Genomic DNA, 21,772 nt, shown 5'->3' with positions numbered 1-21,772 from the left:
ATGGGCCAGGCGGCCTGGAAGGGGTTCGCCCAGTCGCTGTTCGACTATAAGACCGCAAAGTTCGTGGTCGCCAAGAGCAAGAAGGTGGGGCTGCTCTACCGGCTTCTGCAGCTCACCATCCTGTTGTACTTGCTCATGTGAGTTCTCGGGCACTTTTTTTCAAGCCAGGGGAATGGGGAGGGGAAGGTGTAGACATACAGGGGCCTTGGGGAGTCGGCCTTCACGGGCGCTTGGATGAAAGGGTGGGAAGGTGAAAAGTGGACACTCTACGCCTTGTGAAACGTGGGAGGGGCAACTGGGTACCTTGGTTTGAAGCTACTTGTAGGGAGCCCCTTCTCCCAGGACTGGAGCGCCCAGTGTTACAGCCATGGCCAACAGGCAGGGATGCCAGGACTCTGGGCTCAGCTGCCCCCCAGAGGCCTCCCTGGGTTCTGGCCTGACAGCTGGGCCAGGCACCCGGCAGGTTATTTATAAGCACGGAGCATCACTGACTTACTCTTGGTTGGGCCAGCTCATCAGATTGGCATGTTCTGGAACTCAGGGTTAGCTCACGGGAAACACGGGCAGCCTCTGCAGTGTCCAGCAGCTCTACTGTCCCCTTGTTGCCATCTCACCTAGCAGGATGTGGGCCCACCAGCCCAGGGGCAGCTTGTTAGGGGGTTAACAACTAGACCTTGGTCAGAGCCGTTTCTTACTCCTAGGGAGAGATGAGGGCACAGGTGGAGAGGAGAGGCAGCCACTGAGAACAGTGGCAATTCACTCTCTTTTCCTCATTAAACGGTGCACAGTTATTGCCCCTGGGAGGGCAGTTCTGACCTCGCCTCTCTGCCTTCTAATGGTTGTCCCCCACTTTTCAGTTTTGTTTTTCGAGATGGGATTTCTCTGTGTAGCCCTGGCTGTACCAGAACTACTCTGTAGAGCAGATTTCAAAGTCAGAGGTCCACCTGCATCTTCTTCCCAAGTGCTGGGATTAAAGGCATGGATAATAGCTGCGTTCTTAGCATTTCCTGGATTTGAGCAGCAAGGCACTTGGCAGTGTCCTGTCTCAGGGCCTTTGTACTGCCTCTGCTCAGCTGCCACTGTTCTTCCTTCCCTACTCCGTGGCTCCACTCCTTGTTCAGATCTGAGTGCTCCAATGACTCCTCCGTCCCTCCCTGGCATTCCCATAGCCAATCTGGATGGTCATTGACTCAGTGTCTGTTTCTCTCCCCCTGTAGTCTGAGGATGCCATGATGGGAGAGATTGGTGTCACTTCACTTGGGCATAGGTATGAAAGGAGTGAACGAATGTTGAATATTTGCTTACTCTTTTGGGTTGGACCAGGCCTGGCATATATTTGCTGAAATGGAAGTCTTGCTCAAGAATCACAGCTTTCTCAGAGTTTCCTGAAAATGTGATAGCTTAGGGTCGAGGCTTCCCTACCTCCGCCCCAGAAATGAGGAAGTGGACACATGTTGGTTGACACTTCCCTGGCTCCCTGGAGAGAGCCAGCATGCCATGCCGCTCACTGCATGAGTCAAGGCACTGGCATCACCAAGACGGGTTAAGCTGGATGATATTGAACTACAAGAATAAGTTGGAAAGTTCTGTGCATGGGGCTTTGGCTCTGTTCAGGAACACTGTGCTTAGCATTTGACAAGGGCCATCTCATTTCTAAAGTTGATCTTTTTAGGGACTGGAGCAACGTTTGGGTGGTTAAGAGTGTTTGCTGTTCTTTTAGAAGTTCTCTTCCTGGCTGATTGGTTTACAGCCCACGGTAACTCCAGCTCCAGAGGATCTGACTCCCTCTTCTGGCTTCCAAGGGTACCTGGACTCATGAGCACACACAAGCACACACATACAATCCTTTAGACAGATGTGATGATGGGCACACGCCTATGACACTCAAGGGGCTGAGGTAAGATCGCTGTGAGCTGATGCCAGCCTGAGTTACATTTTCTTCCATGGTAGTGTCTTTTGATGTGTAAACATTTTTAATTTGAAGAGACCGAATTTTTTTTGTTGTCTTGATTTGGTTTTGTTGGTTATATTTTGCATTTTTAACATAAGTTTATGTGCATTGTGTGCAGGTGCTCATGGAGGTTAGAGGGCATCAGATCCCCAGAGACTTGAGTTAGTTGCAGGTGGTCATGTGGGTGCTGGGAACTGAACGCAGGTCCTCTGCAAGAGCAGTAGGTGCTCTTAATTCCTGGGCAATTTCTTCAGCCTTTTAATATTTTTATTACTTTATTTATTTATTTTTGTGTGTGGACAGCATGTGGCATGGCACACATATGGGAATCTGTTCTCTCCTTCCACCATGTGTGTGGGGATCTCAGAACATCTCAGAACAAGTTCAGAACATCTGCCTTTATCTCCTGATCCATCTTGCTGGCCCACTTATGTTTTTAGTATAAAAAAATGTGAGATTTCATTTGCTTATTTATTTACTTATTTATTTGGTTTCTCTTAATGTGTTTTTCTGTGTAACAGTCCTAACTGTTATGGAACTAGCTCTTGTAGACCAGGATGACCCTGAGCTCACAGAGATCCACCTGCTTCTGCCTCCCAAGTGCTGGGATTAAATGGGTGCGCCACCACCTGTCTCAGTATTTCTCATTTGCTTGTTTTTGGTGCAAACCCAAGGCCTTATTTATACACGCTAGGAAAACCCTGGACTAGTATATCCCCCCCCTTGGGTTTCTTTATTTCTTCTCTCCTCCACTTTTGACATTTTGTTTTGTGTTTTTTTTTAGACAGTTTCTCTGTGTAGCCCTGGCTGTCCTGAAACTCACTCTGTAGACCAGGCTGGCCTGAAACTCAGACATCCTCCTGCCTCTGCCTCCCAAGTGCTGGAATTAAAGGTGTATGCCTCCACACCTGGCATTTTCTTCTTTTTTAGAGTCACTAATTTTATTATTTTATGTGTATAAATGTTTTGCTTGCATGTATGTCTGTGCACTATATGTGTGCCTGGCCCCTGTCCTTGAGGAGGTCTGAACAGATGGCTGAGAGCCACCGAGTGGGTGCCTGGAATGGGAAAGGGATCCTCTGCAAGAGCAGCAAGTGCTTTAACCGCTAAACCAAGTCTCCAACCTCGGATTTTGTTTAAAAGATAGTGTCTGATCCTGTAGGTCAGAATGCCCTTCAACTGTCTATCTCCCTGCTTTAGCATCTTGAGTACAGTAACACATGCTCATGGGACAGGTGAACCTTGAGCTCTCTCTCACACCCACCAGCCTAGGACTTACAATGGTTCTCACTCCAGCCTGGGCCTGCGCAGCAATGTGACTGAAGTCTACCTGTTGGTCATTTGTCAACAGATGGGTGTTTCTGATAAAGAAGAGTTACCAGGATATTGACACTTCCCTGCAGAGTGCTGTGGTCACCAAAGTCAAGGGTGTGGCCTATACCAATACCACTATGCTCGGAGAACGGCTCTGGGATGTAGCTGACTTTGTCATTCCATCTCAGGTCAGATCTCTACCTGGGTCCTGGGCTGGTGAGGTGGGGCAGGTCACATAGGAAGTACCCAGGCAACTCCATCGATTGTTTCTCCTGCTCAGGTCCATTTCCCCACAGGGTCCCTGCTTCCTTTTCTGCACCAGGCAGGCCTGGCTTCTCTTGTTCCCAGTGGTCTATGTGTCTGTTGAGACCACATGGGACCCAGAATGACCTGGCACAGTGTCCTAGGAATAGCTCCCCAGCTTGCTCATAGCTGCCCTGTGTAGACAGAACCAGGCTGAGGTTCTGACAGAATTATAGGGTGAGAGGGCGTGGGGTTTGAGATAGCCACTTGGAAAGTGTGGGATCACCAGACAGATGGACAGTGACCACCAGTTTTGTGGTTCCCATTGTTCCCAACCCCATGCAGAGGCCCACGACTCTTCCCCGAAAGGCCAGGAGGAAATTCCTCAAAACTCTGTCTGGCTCTTCAGGGGGAGAACGTTTTCTTCGTGGTCACCAACCTGATCGTGACTCCTAACCAGCGGCAGGGCATCTGTGCTGAGGTTTGGTTTGGCATGTATGTTGGGGAGGGTTGGAGAGCCCCTAGCTGTGGTGACAATCCTCCTGAAACAGGGGCTTGGTTTGCTCCAAGAGTGCCAAGAAGCTGTATAAATACTGAATGGTACCATGTGGTTTGGGGGGAAGAGATGGGTTTTCTTAATTTTTTAAAGTTTTACATTTTCTTTCATGATTAGTGCCTGCTTGCATGTGCATGTGCATGTGTGTGCGTGTGTGTGCGTGCCACGGCATGTGCGTGGAGGTCAGAGCTGGTTATCTTCTTTTACCATGGTTTCCAGGGACTAAACAGGCTGCCAGGCTTTCATGGTAGATGTTTTTACCCATGGAGCCACTTTGTCAGCCCGAGAAACATTTTCAAAGGGTCTCAGGATGGGGAAGGAGCCCTCTATCTCTGATGGGACCCAGTCCTGGGCTGGGGGACTCCTCGCAGATCCTTGTCTTTCCTTGCAGCGTGAAGGCATTCCTGATGGTGAGTGTTCTGAGGACACCGACTGCCGTGCCGGGGAGTCTGTTGTCGCTGGACATGGTGAGGGTCTGGCGTGGCTGGGGCTGGAGCGGGGCAAAGAAACCTGGACAGGAAGGTCCATGGCATTGTCCCTGTCCCTCCCCTGCAGGGCTGAAAACTGGTCGCTGTCTACGGGTGGGGAACTCTACCCAGGGTACCTGTGAGATCTTCGCTTGGTGCCCAGTGGAGACAATGTCCATGCCAACGTGAGTGGCCGTGGCCTTTGGTCCCAGAGGAGTTGCCTACGCAGTCTTACACAGTGGGTCCCACCCGAGGCCAGAGGCCTACCTACTCCATAGGTCTAGGGGGAGTCATAGAGGGCAGGGGCAGGTCTCCCGCTCAGGCTGCCCTGGCCTGGTTTTCAGGGACCCCCTCCTGAAGGATGCTGAAGGCTTCACCATTTTCATAAAGAACTTCATTCGCTTCCCCAAGTTCAACTTCTCCAAGTAGGTGGGGCTTGGTTATTGGGCGGGGAGGTGGGCTGAGGGCCCTCCCTGGGGTGTCCTTTTCTCTGCTTGGGGTGGTCTGTGTTCTGGAGGGGAATAAGATACATGCTGGGGAAGAGATCTCGTCTGGCAAAGGGCCCATTGTCTCCTGGGTCTGGCCCAGCAGCAGAACATCTCACCCTCCTGTCACGGCTTCTTCTTAGAGCCAATGTTCTAGAAACAAACAACAAAGACTTCTTGAAAACCTGTCACTTCAGCTCCAAGAACCTCTACTGTCCCATCTTCCGACTGGGGTCCATTGTCCGCTGGGCAGGGGCCGACTTCCAGGATATAGCCCTGAAGGTGTGTGGTGTGTGGTCAGGGAGCTCTCCCTGGGAACCTGGGCTCTGCAGTGAGAGGTGAGGGTGGAGGGACATTAGGTCACTTGTCCTCAGGAGCCCACTCTTTCCAGAACTGTTTGTGACAAATGGCCTGCCTTTATCAGGCACTCAGTGGGGATGGGTGGGTGGGTGGGAGGGTGGGACTGACTTGGCACCTACTGGGTAGTTAGTTCTCTGACTCTAGAACATAGCAGAAACAGTTGAAAGGATCCCCATGGACGCACGTTGATTTGTGTGTAAAATGTGGTCAGGCCAGTCCAGCTAGCTGACCTCCGGCCCACTTGTCTGACTCTCATAAAGGGCTGCCCTGTGACTTCTGTCCACCCATAGACAACTCTTGCATTCACCCTGTTTCTTGTATCAAGGGTGGTGTGATAGGAATCCATATCGAATGGGACTGTGACCTCGATAAAGCTGCCTCTAAGTGCGACCCACACTATTATTTCAACCGTTTGGACAACAAGCACACCAAATCCATATCCTCTGGGTACAACTTCAGGTAACTACCTGGTGACCTCGACTCTATTCTGTATCCTCTGCTCTGCTGGGTCAAGTTCACCAGGGTTCTTGTGATCCTTGTTGGCACTGAACATACTGGGAAAGCCTTGTCTTTTGCATATGCCTCAGTGAGCAGGTCTGGGCACCTTCTTAGAGTTGCTCTGGGACCCTGGAATGCTGAGAATTCCTCAAAGCAGTCACTTTGTGCTGCAGTGGAGAAAAGGTACAGGCAGATGAGCGTCCCCTGGGCCCTGTCTCCCCAGGTTCGCCAGGTATTACCGTGACCCTAATGGGGTAGAGTTCCGTGACCTGATGAAAGCCTATGGCATCCGCTTTGACGTGATCGTCAACGGTAAGGTACGCAGATCTGCTTCCCGTTCCAGTGCCTGGTGGCTGCTGGGCCAGGGAGGTTGGAGTGGCCCTGGGATCCAGCTGTCTACCCTGCCATGCTCACCTGGCTGTTTCTGTTCCACAGGCGGGAAAATTCAGCATCATCCCTACCGTCATCAACATAGGTTCTGGGCTGGCGCTCATGGGTGCTGTGAGTACCTCCCCTGCCTTGCTGGCTTCCTGGGGAAAGGGAGGTAGAGCATACTGAGCCCGGAACACAGGAGGCCTGTGAGGTCAGAGGGACAAGGGTGATTTCACATGCTGCCAGCTCCCCCAGGGGACACTGACTGCCTGTAGCTCTGACTGTGAGCTTGAGTGGAGTGTGGCACAGGTCAACTGCCCTCCAGTCCGGGTGTGGCCTGGAATCTTTGGGATTCTGGGTCTAAAAATCTCCATCTCCAGTTCTGGTAATGGGAAACCGATTAGGCTATGCCAATTTGAGCACTGTTGACATTTGGGGCCAGGGGCTTCTTTGCTTTGGGGGTGTCCTGTGCAATTTGTTTAAGTGAACCCCTAATCTTCATTCACTAGTGGGACCTTCCCACAGGCGTGTTGCTTAAAAATGGTCTCCGTTTGAGAACCTGCATTTGAGAGGGTGAGAGGCAGGGTAGATAGATAGTCTTGTAATCCTTTGGAGTGGGCGTTTAGCCACCCATAGTAGGAAATGAAAGGCTTCCTGCAAATACCCGTCATACCCTTGGCACATCTGGGAAGAGGTTAAATGTGGGAGTTGTAGGAGTCCTAATTGGGAGCTCATGCCAACACAGCAAGTTCCCTGCCAAGACTTCCAGAGGCCTCTTCTCTCCCTGGCCTAGGCAGCCCAAGCAGCTACTAGAGGATTCTGTCAGGACCCAGGATAGACTTTGCATTGAGACTGGGAAGTCTGTCTTAACAAGGGACTAAGAGTGATCCCTAACAATGGGCAGTGGTGGCGCACACCTTTAATCCCAGCACTCAGGAGGCAGAGGCAAGGGGATCTCTTAGTTCGAGGCCAGCCTGGTCTGCTGAGTGAGTTCCAGGATAGCCAGGACTACACAGAGAAACACAGTCTCAAAAAACAAAACAAAACAAACAGTGGTCCCCAAGTGGAGTGTTTCTGATTCAAGCAGTCTTCCTTAGGGATGCCTCACTGTGTACAGGTGTAGCGCTCGTACAATGTAGGTAAAAGTCTGGAAGTCTGGGGGCACAGCAGTGAAGTGAAGGCAAGGGTGCACTGTGTAAATGGAGGTTCTCTGTCCCACCCTGACCCACAGCCACTTCTAAGCAATCACTCAGAGGCTTAGTATTAATTACAGACTGTTTGGCCTATAGTTCAGGCTTATTACTAACTAGCTTTTACATTTAAATTAACCCATTTCTACTGATGTCTGTATTGCCACATGTCCGTGGTGCTGCTGATCTGCTGGCATCTTGCTCTTTGGGCAGCTGGCTGGTGTCCCTTCGACTCTGTCCTTCTCTTCTCTTTATCTCTGTTTGGCTTTCCTCCCTAGCTGTATTCTGCCTGGCTATAGGCCAACTCAGCTTTTGTTATCTACCAATGAGAGCGACACAATTCACAGCGTACAGAAAAGTTATCCCACAGTATTATGGAAGGTGGTGGTGAAGGGTGAGGGAAGAAGTAGGAACGAGGAATTGATAAATGACATTTCTGGAGTCTAGGGAAGATGGGCACGCTCTACTCAGGGCCTCCTCTGCCTTCAGGAATACCTCTATCCTGGCTCCATAGGTAGAGTCGCCCTCTGCTGGAACAGACTGGCATTACATACAACATGCTCTGATCTGTGTTTGGGGGTGATTAGTCCATCACACCTGGGTCTGCTCAGGCTTCCTGTCTTTTTCTGACCACGGTTGTAACGTCCCTGCTGTCAAGGTTAAGATGCCTGCCAGTCCATCTTACACCGGCTATCAGGGCTCTCTTCAAATTATCACAACTACCATTCTCATGCCTCCCCGCAAAGGACCAGGACCAATGTCTCCCAAAGCATTCTCAGACACGCTGGTTCTCACCCCTACCGGCAGCACCTTTTGCTCTGAGCAGGTCCTGGTGATGACAAACCTGCCTCTCCCTTTGCAATGCAATTCCAGGCCTCTAGTTCAGCGACCCAGGCTGAGTGAACGCTGCTCCCAATCCTGTTCCCATTATAGGGCTGACGACTCTGTATCAGAATCCACTTGTCTCCTGCAGCACAGGGAGTCCCTAGGTCTCTGTGGGCCACATCTTCTGGCACCCCAGTGCAAATCTGGCAGGTGATAGACTCTTAGCAGATATGTGTTGAAGTTAGATCTGGTCAGGGCAGTAAGGTGCACTGGAATCAGGAGGCACTCCCAGATCTCACCTGTGTCTACCATGGAGTGGCTTGTGCCCCTGGACATCACCCCTTTCTGGGATGTTTCCTTTTTTTTTTTTTTTTTTGTTTTTTGTTTTTTCAAGACAGGGTTTCTCTGCAGCGTTGGAGTCTGTTCTGAAAATAGCTTTTGTAGACTAGGCTGGCCTTGAATTCACAAAGAACTGCCTGTCTCTGCCTCCTAAGTGCTAGGATTAAAGGTGTGCACCACCACTGCCCAGCCTGGAATGTTTCTTTATGTTCAGATGGTGCCCTGCTCCTGAGTTGTTACAGGCTCCAAGATTATGAAGGTAGGATTCTGAATCAAAGCTTGGAACTGTTTTGCAGGGGGCTTTCTTCTGCGACCTGGTGCTTATCTACCTCATCAGAAAGAGCGAGTTTTACCGAGACAAGAAGTTTGAGAAAGTGAAGTAAGCTAACCTTTCTCTCCTAGTTCCAAGGAGCACCCCCGCCCTTGCCTGGAACCTCATCTGGCTGGTCCTGGGTTGGGGTGTGTAGGTGCCATGCTATGTGTACCTGCTTCATAAGATCGGACTTGGTTCAGAAGACCTGGGGAAGATGTCTGCCCAGGTCTCATGGCAGAAGATAAATTTACAGGATCTATCTTACTGGGTGATTTTAGACAAGTTCCATGACTCCTTGAGCCTCGCTTTCCCCATCTGCGAGATGAGAACACTGGCTTATACAAAAGGACTTGGTCCTGGATAGACACCTGGGGTTGGAGGAAGATCTGTGTGCGTGTGTGTATGTGCACCTAGCATTGGGACACAGAACACAGCATGGGGGGTTGCTGGGTCTGGGATGACGGGAAGGGAAAGAGGTTCTGGCCTAGCCCTTGGAGAAGGCATTTTGGAGAAACTGGGACCAGAATGAGGAATTGGGTCAGGCAGCTTTAGCAACCTGGCCTGTGGGTGCTGTGCAGACCTGTGTGATTTGTTCGGGTTGCCCAGAACCTGGCCACAGGCTGCTCTGCTGGAGGAGAGAGTGGCCCAGCTGGGTGTGCAGTTCTCTGTCAGTGCCCTAAGAAGGTGGCGGCCATGTCTTACTCAGGGGTCAGGAGGAGGAAGCCAGTGTGGAGCTTGAGGCCAACGAGATTGAGCAGGAACTGCCAGAGGACAAGCCACCAGAAGGGGGTCAGCAGGATGAGCATCCCCAAGAGCTGGTCCAGAATAGCAGGAAGCATAATAGCAACTGCCAGGAGCTCTTTGAGCCTGCCAGGTGAGGGAATGGCTTCTGTAGAGGGGCTATTGGGATTGGCTCCAGAGGGTGTTCCCAGGCCTAGGATGGACTTTCTCTCAGCCCCCAGTTTTCACTCCTTGATAAGGTTGGGGTAGCCTTCTGTTGGGAGCTAGGTCAGGGCAGGTGAGAAATTCCCTGGGATGGAGCTGAGTAAGGAGAGAAAGATGGAAGCTGAGGGCTTGCAGCAGTGGGGACCAGACTGAGAGCTCCTAAGTCTAGCAGCTCCCTGAGCTGTCACTACCTACTCACCCACCTAAGCCCCTTACCTGCAGGTCTACCTTGCTTGTCTAGCGCAGCCTCCTATTGCTGTGGGAGATCCCATGCTTCCCAGCCCTCAGCGTGAACATCGGCAAGCATCTGAGCTGCAGCAAGGACAGGGTTTCTTTCTCTTCGGCTGTGCCTGCCTGCTCACTGCCAGAGAAAGGCTGTGTGTGACTGCCGTGTATGCTGCCTCAGAAAGGCCATGCTGCAAAGAGTTCCTGATGGCCCTCTCTCTGCTTTCTGTGCACATCCCTCCTCCAAGGTCTGGCCTCCAGGAGAAAGCCATCCTGAATGTGAAGCAGCCACAGATCTTGCAAACAGTGAAGACGTAGCCAGAACTCTTGGCAGAGAACAAATTCAAAGATGATGGGGCCAGGACAGACCACAGGTCTGAACTGGGAAGAGGCATCTTGGTGCTTGTTCAGGAAGGGGCTTCTGGGAACAGGCCCCTCAACTCCACCCAGCTCGGGTGGGATTCAATTGCAGGGTTTTTTTGTTGTGTGGAGGGGAGCCTCCTGTTGGCTCAGATGCAGACAGGAGGCCCTGGGGCAGGCCCCAAGGAAAGGGGCAGGCCAGGGGCTTCAGTGGAAGAATGTTTACATGCCCCATCTCTGAACCCAGCGGGACGTTCATTTATTCATTCAGGCAGTACACATCTATGGGTGCATGCTGTACTTTATTCCTGAGAGGCTTAAACAAGATGCTGACCAGGCCCCAGGGCTCACATGTAACTCTCTCCAGAGACTTCAGCCAGCCCAGACAGCCTGGCCTTCCTCCAGCCTCTAGCCAAGACTCCCGACAAGTCTCGGCAGAGAATGATGGCTGCTCAGAAAAGCTGTTGGATGTCATCCAGGGGACATTTAGCTCCACCCCCGAGTGTAAAATTTAAGGGTGGCCAAGGAGGCACCTGGGAAAAACTTAAGGGAAGAGCAATCTCCAGGGGTAAGATCTCCCAGGTAAGATTCCGGCAGGGAAGGCAGGCAAGCCACTAGCTGTTCTAGCCCCAACCCGTAACCTAGGGTAGCTCTGGGAATTCAACTTGCCCAGGTGAGTGATGGACTTGCCTGTGCAGTTTAGCTCCGGCTGTTTTTTTGAGGGAGGAAGGGTTTGGGGCATGACTGGGAGTCCCTGATTGATTTCCTACTCTCAGAAGCTCAGCCTTGAAGTGCTGAAGAGAAAAGGAGGACTTTCTGAAAGGTTGTCCCTGATCCGTGTGTCCTGTTCCTTCCCCGCTGCGTTTTTCATTCCATGGAGCTCAAAGTGGGGTCCATGGACCAGCACCCGCTCTGCAGACAGCCTGACAGAAATGTGTCTCCGGAAAGCATCTCCACCATAAGCCAGGGACAGTAAACATCCTTCCACTGGGCCCATGCAGGCGGTAATCAGCAGGGGTCTGATAGCTGAGTGAGGTGCTGTAGGCCTGCAGACCCAGCACATGGGGGCGGGCCACCTGAGCTCAGGAATTTTAGTGTGGGCAACAGATAGTGATGTCCCCTCCTAAAAAAGGGTGGAGGGCTCAAGGATGGCTCTTTCAGAAAACCCGGGTTCAATTTCCAGCGCTCATATGAGGGCTCACAATTCTCCTGGTGCACAGACATACATGCAAACAAAATACCTATACATATGAAGTAAAATAAATTAAAAAATTGTTTTTAGCCTGGTGTGGTGGAGCATGCCTGTAATCCTAGCACTGGAGAGGCAGAGCAGGCAGATCTCTGAGTTGAGGCCAGCCTGGTCTACAGAATGCGTTCCAGGGCAGCCAGGGTTATGGAGACAGGCTGTCTGGAAAAACCAAAAATAAGTAAAAAGAACAAAAAAATGGGGTGGAGGGGAGTTGTTGCTACTGGGGCAGAAGGGAGCAGTGTCCAGAGCAGGACCTCTTCAAAGGGAAGCAGCTTTGGCACCTTTTGCTGTCTGGGGATATCACCAAGCCATGCTGCTTCCTGAAAGTGAAAGCCTGGGCGATCCACTTAGGCACTGACTTCCTTGTTAAAGCAAACCCAGCCGTCATTTTTATGTTCAGGAGCAAACAAGAGGGTCAAAGGTCATAACTGTGCAGATTGGCCTGGCTCTTCTTCCTACTGCTTTGAAATGGCGTGGGGACAGTCAGTCAAATCATTTTCTATCAGAATGAAAACGACTTTTACTAGTTCTTGTCAGTAAGTACTGAGCTCATATGTGTCCTGTTCTTGTCAGGTGTCGGACTAAACCCTGACACTGGTGAGCAACACACATGGCCACTGCTCTCACATGCTTCCCGTCTGGTGGGTGCTGAATCTTAACCATGAACACGGTCACACTTGTCAAGAGCTAATCAGGGAAAGTTTTAACCTGGAGCAGCCTGAGTAGTGTACTCAAGGGAGTGATAGTTTAAATCCGAAAGGCTAGGAGCCACCTGCCACGTGACAGGGAAGGAAGGGAATCCCAGGTGCTTTGATGTGGAAAACAACCTGGAAGGTTGTCACTGTCATGGCCGTTGTGAGATGTTCTTTTCACCTGTTGGTCTCCCTTACACTCCACTGCCTGACAAATCTGTTGTTAACCTGTTCCTTCTGGGCTAGCAAACTTAGCTAGGTCGATCCTTGGATCATTTTAGGAGGCTCAAACTTAGAAAGGCCAGGGATCTTATTAAAACCTCACAGCGATGCCAACTCTGGCAAAGTTGCCTTGTGCTCCTCTTTCCCCCAACTTCTTGCCTTCTGCATAACCTTGATATAACACAGCTCATCCATCTATGGAAGCCAGCTGCCTAAATTAAAAACAAAACAAACAAAACAACTAAAACTAACCAACCAAAACCTCCCAGGGTCTTCCTCTGTAGCCCGGGCTTGCCTCAAACTCATGAGCCTCCCATCACAGCCTCTACAGGTGGAATGAGGCTTCTAACTCAGGAAATGAGTCAGGAACTTAACTCCCAACCTTTGGGGAAACACTTTTTCTTTCTGGGCACTGCTCAGATTATTGGCTACAGCCATTGCCCACGAGTCCCTTCTATTCTGATCTTCTAGGATCTGATGAATTGTGTGTCAGTCCCTAGCCCAAACTGGGCCATCTAGGATTGTCCTAATAGTTATTTCATACCTTTGGGAGCACCATGATGTGGGCCAGCTGATATACTGGGTGCTATCAATGTGACATGGGTCAGTCATGAAATCACAAACTGCTGTGCTAGGCTCATAGCTGCCTTTTGCCCTCCATCAGTTGTTCCTCTCAAAGGGGGAGGCCATCATAAAGGTGGAACACCTGTTCCAGGTGCTTGAGCTGGGGACCACAGTCCCTAATCACAGCATCTTTCGGATCTGAACAGGGATCCCCTTAGTCTTACCCACACCCTTCTGACAAGGGACAAGCTCTCCTCAGAGGGCGGCTCTTCCCTTCAACGAGGATAAAAAGTCAAATGGGCCAAGGTGGCAGGCATTTTCTGGGACCCGTTTGACATGTATTTTTGGACACTTCTAAAATAAAAGGCATCAATTTTAAGTGTGTCCCTCTTTTTTTTTCTCTCCCTTCATGGTTACCCCATGTAGGGGAAAAGATGTTAGACAAAAAGAGGCAGACACAAGCAATAATAACAAATGTATTACATTCCTTGTTATGCATGCAAAGAGATTCAAATCAAAGCATGGGAATATTTTTTAAAATTACATTTGTGTGTGTGTGTGTAGGTGTGCATGCACCTCAGTGTGCTTGTGAAGGTCAGAGTCTGTCCTTCCCTTTGACAATGTGGGTCCTGCAGACTGAACTCAAATCATGTGGCCTGGCAGCAGACACCTTTATCTGCTGAGCCATCTTGCCGGCCTCAAGGAGACTCTTGAACAGATGCTAAAAGACAAGGAAGGAGATGGCTCAGCGGCTAAGAGCACTTGCTGCACCTGCACTCATGAGCACATACCCACTAACATGCAGACAAATATACCTACATTAAGAATAATAAAAAAAAAAAACCACTAGGAAAACTGATAAAACTAGTACTTCTCATTGGATAAATGCTGGGAAGTATTTGAAATCAACTTTCCCTCTGCCCCATGAGTATTAAATCTGCTCAAAATAAATAGGAAATGAATTTTGCAACACATTTACTGCTCAAAAACAGGAAAATCACTAAATCAAGTAGGAATCCATCAGGAACGAGCCAAGCCCTTCCTTCCCAGAGAAGCTCCTGCTCTATAAACATGCATTGTCAGGAAAGAAGAGGGCTCTTTGGGTCAGGAAGGTAAAACTGTGACCTCAGCTTCTTGGTAGGAGATACAAGCATGTGGCCCAGAACCCAAACCAGGATTCAGGGCTGTGTGCTTGGGGCATTACTGAGTGAGCACAGACCATCTACAGTCTGGGAAAGAGGTTTTGAATTCAATCTTTCATATCCTTTTCTTAAAACTAAAAGCCAATTCACATTCCTAAAATTTCTGAAGACTTCCCCTAGATGCTCATGGCATCAAGGCCAACTTCTATGATCTGGTCAGGACTACCTCACGGTCTAATAAAAGGCCACATCCTTCCTGACTTGCGGCTCTGCTACATGCTCTCGTCTCAAAGTAGCCCTTCCCCTTATTTTATTCAGCTGCTGTTTAACCTCTCAGTGTCAGACACGTTATTTCTAAAAGTCTTCCTTGACTCCATTTCCAAGCCTAATCTAGACGTAGTGCTTCTGGGTATTCTTTCATGGCATCTTTTATAGTCTGTAAAACCGGATAATGCCAATCTCCCCAGTTAGACTATAAATTCCATGTACAACATGCTCATTACAAGTCTAACACAATTGTATTTTTTTTCAGTGAAACATGTATTTCATTCTAAAATTTTCCTTCAAAAGGAAGGGTTACGAACAAACATATAGTCAGAGGCATTACACTTGCAACAAATTCATTTGATTAAATGTCCAAATAATCTATTTAGTTGCCGTAGGACACATTTTAGGAAAAATAGCTTGCATTTTTTTCTGATAGGAAAGATAACTAGCCACGACCAGGTAACTGGAACTTAACTGATTTCATTCATACCCAAAAGCAGTGGTTAGTGGGAAGAGATGCTAGAACGGTACTTTCATCCAATATGGTACAAGCTAACAGACTTGTAACTGGATTCTGGCTCTGCCTCTTCCCAGATGAGCCACCACCACAGGCTGAGACATCTAACCTCTCTGAGCCTCAGGTTCTGCATCAACAGGAGTTTAATAGCAACATCTCCACAGAGTTATTGCTAGGATTAAAACATAGCCCGTGCAGGAAGTACACAGAACAATGCCCGCACATAGAGAACGCTTAATAATACGAACTGTCAACAGTCTTTAAGATGTTAACGTTATGTTCTCTCCTGTAAGCCCTAGAGGTCCTTTTGGATCTACTAGGTGCAAATCCAAGAAAATTACAGGCTATGGCCTAGTGCCTGCTCTCCAGGGAGCAAATCTTGGCGACTTCAAAGCGTGGCTAAACATCAAGGCAGGAAAGAACTCGACAAGATGTCACACTTCATTTAATCTGAAGAATATTACAGGCTGTCTTCAGATATAAATTATAACAGTACAGAACAAGCAGCGAATTCAAACAATTTAAAAACTAAATAAGTCTACACGGTGTTAATTGCTGGCAAGAGTCCTGCCAATCTTCCTTTTTTTAAGTCACCCCTGCCCTCATTTCAGTAGACGTGCACCATGCCATAGAGGAACGTCCAGAAGAGGACGTAGGTGAAGAGGCCTCCGATGAGGCCTCCTGTAAAGAGAGGTCTTCTTGACTTAAAATACTTGTTCCACCTCCTTCCCGCTTTCAGAATCAGGAGCAGAGAGAGCAGGACCGAGGCGAGCAGGTAGAAGATGAAGCCGTAGAGGCCGGTGAGGCCGAGGATGCCGGCTGTGGCCCCTGACAGCGCTGACACTGAGGTCCGGCAGTAATCAAGGACCGCGGCGTTGCCTCGCACGGCTGCCTCGCTGATGAACGGCGGCCCTTCCCGTTTGGCCACCACCGCAGCCATCGCACCCGCCGGGGCTCCGCTTCTGCCTTCTCGCGGACTCAACGCGGAACTGCGGAGAAAACCAAGTTACAAGTGGCGCCCGAAGGCCGGCGAGTTGGGCGCACGGCGCCTTCTTCCCCTGGGACCTCAGACAACGCGCCTACGCCTCTGACCTCCACGGGACGCCGAGGCTGAGGCTGGAGCCGGCCTGGGACGGCAGCACATCCGCACACGCCCGAAAGGCTCGCCGAGTTACCTGGAACACAGCGACACACAGTCCCTCGTGTTCCCTCTCAGAGGAAACTACAGAAAACCTCGCGCCGCCATCTTGTGCCGGAGGCTGCTGGGAGGGCTCAGTTTGCGCAGGCGCACTAACTCGGCCCCGCCCTCCCACGCTTGCGCCTCGGGCTCGCTCCCCCTCCCGCCCCACTTCTGCCCCCAAGTCCCGGGACTCCCGAAAGCCGAGCTGCGCTCCAGCTGGTGATTGGCAGGAGTCTTATTAAGTATTCATGAGGGGGCGGGCCGAGCAGGGCTGCCCTTTGTTAACCAGGGAGGGCGCGGCCGTGGGCATTCTCGCTGCGGGTCTCACCGGGCGCTGTCGGCTTCTCACATTTGAGTCGAAATGTCCTACATCCCGGGCCAGCCTGTCACCGCCGTAGTGGTGAGTGCGCTCGCGCGGGCTCCTTCTCCTCTTGGCTCACCCCATTTTGCAGAGCGGCAAAACTGACATCTAGACAGGCGGAGAAAGCATAGGACCCGGGGCTCCTGCGTGCATTCCGGTGGCCAGAGTTCCAGTTGCCGTTTCTGTTTAGCAGTGCTGCAGCCTTCCCTGGCCAGGAGAGGTGGCTGGGACCTAAGAACCGCCCTAGACCCAGAGCAGAGGTCAGATCCCGGGCATTGCCGCCTTCGGGCGGATACTTTTTAGCAGGCGCCGACCGGGAGGACGGAGGAGAAAGGCTGGTCCGTGGGAGTGTTAGAAAACTCCCCTGCCCTGGGCCTCCGTGTTCCCAGCTGGGCGGCCGCGGGGGCGGGCGCCGACGTCCGAGTTGAGTGAGTCGCAGCCTTTGGAATGAGGAAGCGTTTCCTCTGCTCCAGCCTGCACACTGCCGCCGCCGCCTAGCCGTAGGTGATTTAGGGGGTGGGACTGGCCAGAGTTTGTCCAAACCGCCCCTTCCCCCTTCTCATCCGGCCTTGCTCTGGGGACCGACCCCCTTGATAGCTAAACTTGATTTTCTGAACTTTTCAGGATACTCAGCCCCTTGGTTTAAAGTGCGTGTTCCTGTGTGTGACACTTGACGTTCTAGACTTTTCTTTCAGGGTTGCCTTCTGGGTTTGTTTTGAACACCAGTTGCGTTTGACTAGGCAAAGGGGGAGGGGCGTAGATCTAAACACCACGGTCGCTGTCTGAGAGGGAGTCTGCAGTCTAGCCCTGAGGCAGAGGTGGGTATGCTGAACCTCCTTGGAGCTCCAGTGCCCAGCCTCACTTTTAGGCCCTCGCTGGCCTTGAACTTCTGGCAGCACTCCCTCTTTAGCCTTCCAGGTGTTGGAGTCACAGGTGTGAGTCTATATACTCTGGAGCTGTAGGGCCGGGCCGGGCCATGTTAGAGGGGTGTGCTGGAGAGCGCACAAAGTCAAGAGGGTGGGGGCAATGAAGCCACTGACGAAGGTGGCATGGGAGGGTGAGCTTAGAGCCCCAGCTCACGCCTGGCTAGAAGGAAACACTGCTGGGCCAGTGGACAGCTGGTTTTCACACCACTTCTAGGATCTCTCTCTCGCTGCTCCAGAAAGGTGTCCAGGCTTGACTCATTTGGAAAAGAGAGGGTGCAGGTGAGGGCCTAGGGAGAACCACTCTGCTGCCTGACTTCTCCCGCGTAAGTCAGTCACAGGGCCTTGTCACCTTTTGGACCTTGCTGGTGGCAGTGCATGAGAACAGGTCTGGAGCAGCTTACACTTTTGGGCAGGAAGCCCCAGGTGAATGGGCTCCTCTTCCTCTTGGCAGGCCAGTCAGGTTTTTCTCTAAGCTGTAAGGCCACAGTCCTGCAGTCCTAGTGCCAGGTGCATGCCTGAGCAGAAGCAGGCAGATCTGGCTTCTGTCCCTAGTCTTGATTGCTCACTGGGTGGAGATGCTTTCCTCCAGTCTTGCTCTCTCACATATAGTTCACATCCTGATTCTGTTACAGTCATTTTGTCCTCTCCCCTGAACTCTGGCCCCAGAGATCTGCCTTCTGCAAGTGATGTCAGTAGGTGGCTCCTGACACTCCCAACTACACTGCACTCTACCTGGGTCCCCTACTGAGTAATGGTTATGTTCATCTAGACTGCTTCTCAACCTTCCTAATGCTGCAGCCCTTTAATACAGTTCCTCATGATGAGGGGACCCCAACCATAAAAATTGTTTTCCTTGCTATTTCCCAATTGTGACTTTGCTGCCATTATGAATTGTAGTGTAAATACCTGTGTTTCCTGATGGTCTTAGGTGACTGTGGAAGGGTTCTTTGCCCCACAGGGGTCATGACCCCACAGTTGAGAGCCACTGATTTAGATGACTGGATAATCAGTCCTTGTCTGTGGATCGTCACTTCTAAGTAGCTCATGCCTTCAGGCCTCTGTATCCTACCCATGAGAAATTCATTCCCCTACCCACTCCAGTGATCATTGTAGCATCAATGCCTTGCCCTATCTCCTTTCTGAACGCCAGTAGGTTCAAGATCAAGGTCAGGTGGTGCACTATCATTTCTTAAGGCTGGGTGCAAATGATCCTTCCTTTGTTGAAGCCTTCTAGCCTTCTCAAGTCTAGAAAGTTACCCCTACTTTTTTTTTTTTTTGAGACAGGGTTTCTCTGTGGCTTTGGAGCCTGTCCTAGACCTAGCTCTTGTAGACCATGCTGGCCTCAGACTCACAGAGATCCCCCTGCCTCTGCCTCCTGAGTGACCCCATTCAAATTTGGAGGTAACCTCTGGTAGCTGAAGGATGCTTTCTGAGGGCTCTCAAAGGAGCTCACAACCCCAGAGCATGCTGAGAAAGCCTTAGAATACTGTCCCTTACACTGAAGAACAGGACCTAAGGATTGGAGAGATGTTATGACCAGGGATACACCCCACAGTCATCCTTCATCCCTTCTCACCTCCTGGTCCTGTGTCCTGCGCTGTGAACACCAGTCTCATTGTCCAGGGAGCCCTTCTCGTCTCTTCTGTGCAAGTTTCATCCCTGCTTCTCCCATGCACCTCCTGGCTTTCATAATCTCTGTAGGGCTTGCTCAGCAATCAGCCAGCCTGAGTTACAGCAGGCATCTGTATTCTCAGGGCTTTATCTTTCCTGTTCTGGGCGGTCCTCTCCCCAGAAATATGGTGTCTTCCCTACAGCAGCCACAGTACCCTGTTTCTTGGGCCAGGATGGGTCCATAATACATTACTGAACAAGGATGGAAAGTGGGTGGGGAAAGTTGCAGGCAAAGGGCTGTATATAGGGGTTAGACCAAACCACCAACCTCCCAGACAGGTGACCAGCTGGATTTCTGCAGAGGGCCCTTAGCCCCAACCCCTTGGCATAGTTCTAAGCTGACCAGCAGCCGGAGGTTGCTGTTGGGCACAGAGATCAGATCTTTCTCCACCCTCCTACCTATTACCCTCAACAACTTGCTTTTTCTTTTACCAGCAAAGAGTTGAGATTCATAAGTTGCGTCAAGGTGAGAACTTAATCCTGGGCTTCAGTATTGGAGGTGGGATCGACCAGGACCCTTCTCAGAATCCCTTCTCAGAAGATAAAACAGACAAGGTGAGAGACTAGGGTCCCAGAAGCCTGAGGTGGCAGATTTTTCTTCCTGGGCCTGTGTGGATAGAGCAGACTGTTTTTTCTTAGTCAATCCTAAATGATATGGTGGGATTAAGTAGAAGGCATGCTGAGACACCTGGAGGAGCAGGAGGTGGCCATCAGCAGGCTGGAACATCCCAGGGGCAGTTACACTGGCCCCCTGGTTGTCATGGCACAGTCTATGCCAGCTGGATGTATTGGCGGGAAAGGTGGGCACAGGGACAGAGGACTTTCTGGGCTCCGTGGGTAAAGGGCCAATCCACTGACCACAGGGCTTTACCTGGGTTGCTTCTTTGCAGGGCATTTACGTCACACGAGTGTCTGAGGGAGGCCCTGCTGAAATCGCTGGGCTGCAGATTGGAGACAAGATCATGCAGGTACAGTTGTCCCAGAGGAGGAAAACAAGGTTTGAGGGTGAGGGGCTGAAGCACTTGGGGTTGAGGGCTAACCTAGCTTCCCAGAGGAGCAACTCGTTGAGATGGGTTTCTGAAGCCATGCTGTTATTGCCCCTAAAGAAGCTGGTTCCTCTGTGTACCACTATGTAATGAGACACTAGCTTGTGGGCCTGCCTGAGTAGCTTGGGCCCCTCAAAACCCTGCTTTCAGATTCTACAGCAGTGGTTCTCAACCCTCCCAATGCTGTGACTCTTAATACAGTTCCTCATGTTGTAGTGACCCCCAACCATACAATTATATTTGTTGCTACTTCATAACTTTAATTTTGCTCTTATGAATCATAATCTACATATGTGATATGCATTATAGTCTTAGGCAACCCACAGGCTGAGAACCACTGTTCTAGAGGGCGAAGAGCTGAGGTAGCCTGTGTTCTCTCCTTGGGCCAGGTGAACGGCTGGGACATGACCATGGTCACTCATGACCAGGCTCGGAAGCGGCTCACCAAACGCTCGGAGGAGGTGGTGCGGCTGCTGGTGACGCGACAGTCTCTGCAGAAGGCGGTACAGCAGTCCATGCTGTCTTAGCAGTCAGTCAGTCTTGACTTGTACCCATCAACCTTTTTGTAGTGACAACACATCCACATTCTGTATCTCGTTCTGGCTTCTGCTGTGTGCTGGGCCCCAGCTCTGAGGGGTAACAGCTGATCCCAAGGTCCAAGCCAACCTCCCTACTCCTCAACCCCAGTCTGAGGCCATGGGACTAGCTCTCTGTCTTGGATGCTGAGGATTGGAAATGAGGGCTTGGAGTAGTATCCAGTCTACAGTGACCACAGGCTCAGCCTGAGACCTACTACTTGGCCACAGCAGGGGCTGGGCAGTCAGGAAACACCTTCTGAGAGCTGCCAAAGCTTGGAAATGCCAGGCAGGGCCATGTTTCCCCATTTTCTCTGGCTGAAAGGCTTGGCCCTGTCCTTCCTCAGTGCCTCTTTCCATGCTTCCCCAATCATGGGGCCCAGCCCGGAGCTGGACCCAAATGTGCCAGAGACTGTGAAGGCCACCTAGATGGAAGAGGGCAGGCTCCCACTACCTTCATTTCCCTAGCGGGTGCTGGCCTCTCCAGGATCTGCCTGCTTAAACAATTTATACAAGTTTCAAGACTGACATTTCAGGGCAGCTCTCAGGATTGCCATTTTTTTTCTCTACACCTGTGGGCTTAGCTTTTGTATTTTTTAAAGTGACGACTTTGATACAAAGTGTTTTTATCTGTTTGGAAAAGCCAATTCCATTATCCTTTTGGATTTAGCTTACTAATTCATATACCTGGAAGCAGCAATTTGTAGCATGTGACTAAGCCAGTTGGTTACTATGGAAATGAGGCAGTATGATGCTACCCCATGCTCAACATCTGTGCCCAATAAACAGTGCTGGAAGTTTCCTAGGGTTTCTGCTGAGATGGTGGGCAGGTGTCTTGGAGGGTGAAATGAGACAAGTGCTTTGGTTTTAAGGATGGCTAGCCTGTCCCTGGCTGTTCTGGGAAAAGCACAACTCCT

General features: G+C 50.8%; 3 protein-coding genes across 4 annotated transcripts; 2 read left to right on the top strand and 1 right to left on the bottom strand.

Annotated features, from left to right (window-relative positions):
- P2rx5 (purinergic receptor P2X 5) lies at window positions 1-10,401 on the top strand. Its single transcript, XM_042055001.1, is given in 14 exon segments — window positions 1-137; window positions 3,303-3,453; window positions 3,918-3,989; window positions 4,456-4,531; window positions 4,620-4,716; window positions 4,876-4,956; window positions 5,160-5,298; window positions 5,702-5,835; window positions 6,098-6,191; window positions 6,310-6,375; window positions 8,897-8,979; window positions 9,620-9,787; window positions 10,265-10,307; window positions 10,309-10,401. Coding segments are annotated over 14 exon segments (1,434 nt in total).
- Window positions 10,402-15,525: 5,124 nt separating this feature from the next.
- Window positions 15,526-16,395, bottom strand: Emc6 (ER membrane protein complex subunit 6). 2 transcript variants are annotated; one of them, XM_038325587.2, is made up of 2 exons: window positions 16,272-16,395; window positions 15,526-16,085 (listed from the first exon to the last, which is right to left on the bottom strand). In XM_038325587.2, the coding sequence occupies exon 2, from the start codon at window positions 16,034-16,036 to the stop codon at window positions 15,704-15,706; it is 333 nt and encodes a 110-aa protein (XP_038181515.1). In that variant the 5' UTR covers window positions 16,037-16,085; window positions 16,272-16,395; the 3' UTR covers window positions 15,526-15,703. The 2 variants fall into 2 exon arrangements, with proteins under 2 accessions (XP_038181515.1, XP_038181514.1); XM_038325586.2 differs by having other exon boundaries at window positions 16,189-16,382.
- A 124-nt stretch (window positions 16,396-16,519) lies between these two features.
- On the top strand, window positions 16,520-21,657 carry Tax1bp3 (Tax1 binding protein 3). Its single transcript, XM_038325585.1, has 4 exons — window positions 16,520-16,676; window positions 19,670-19,789; window positions 20,125-20,202; window positions 20,670-21,657. The coding sequence occupies exons 1-4, from the start codon at window positions 16,638-16,640 to the stop codon at window positions 20,805-20,807; spliced, it is 375 nt and encodes a 124-aa protein (XP_038181513.1). The 5' UTR covers window positions 16,520-16,637; the 3' UTR covers window positions 20,808-21,657.
- Window positions 21,658-21,772: the final 115 nt, after the last annotated feature.

Source organism: Arvicola amphibius, chromosome 4 (assembly GCF_903992535.2).
Source record: "Arvicola amphibius chromosome 4, mArvAmp1.2, whole genome shotgun sequence".
Classification (NCBI taxonomy): Eukaryota; Metazoa; Chordata; class Mammalia; order Rodentia; family Cricetidae; genus Arvicola; species Arvicola amphibius.
The sequence above is the reverse complement of the archived record's forward strand: the minus strand, read 5'-3'. Positions and strand labels throughout refer to the sequence as shown.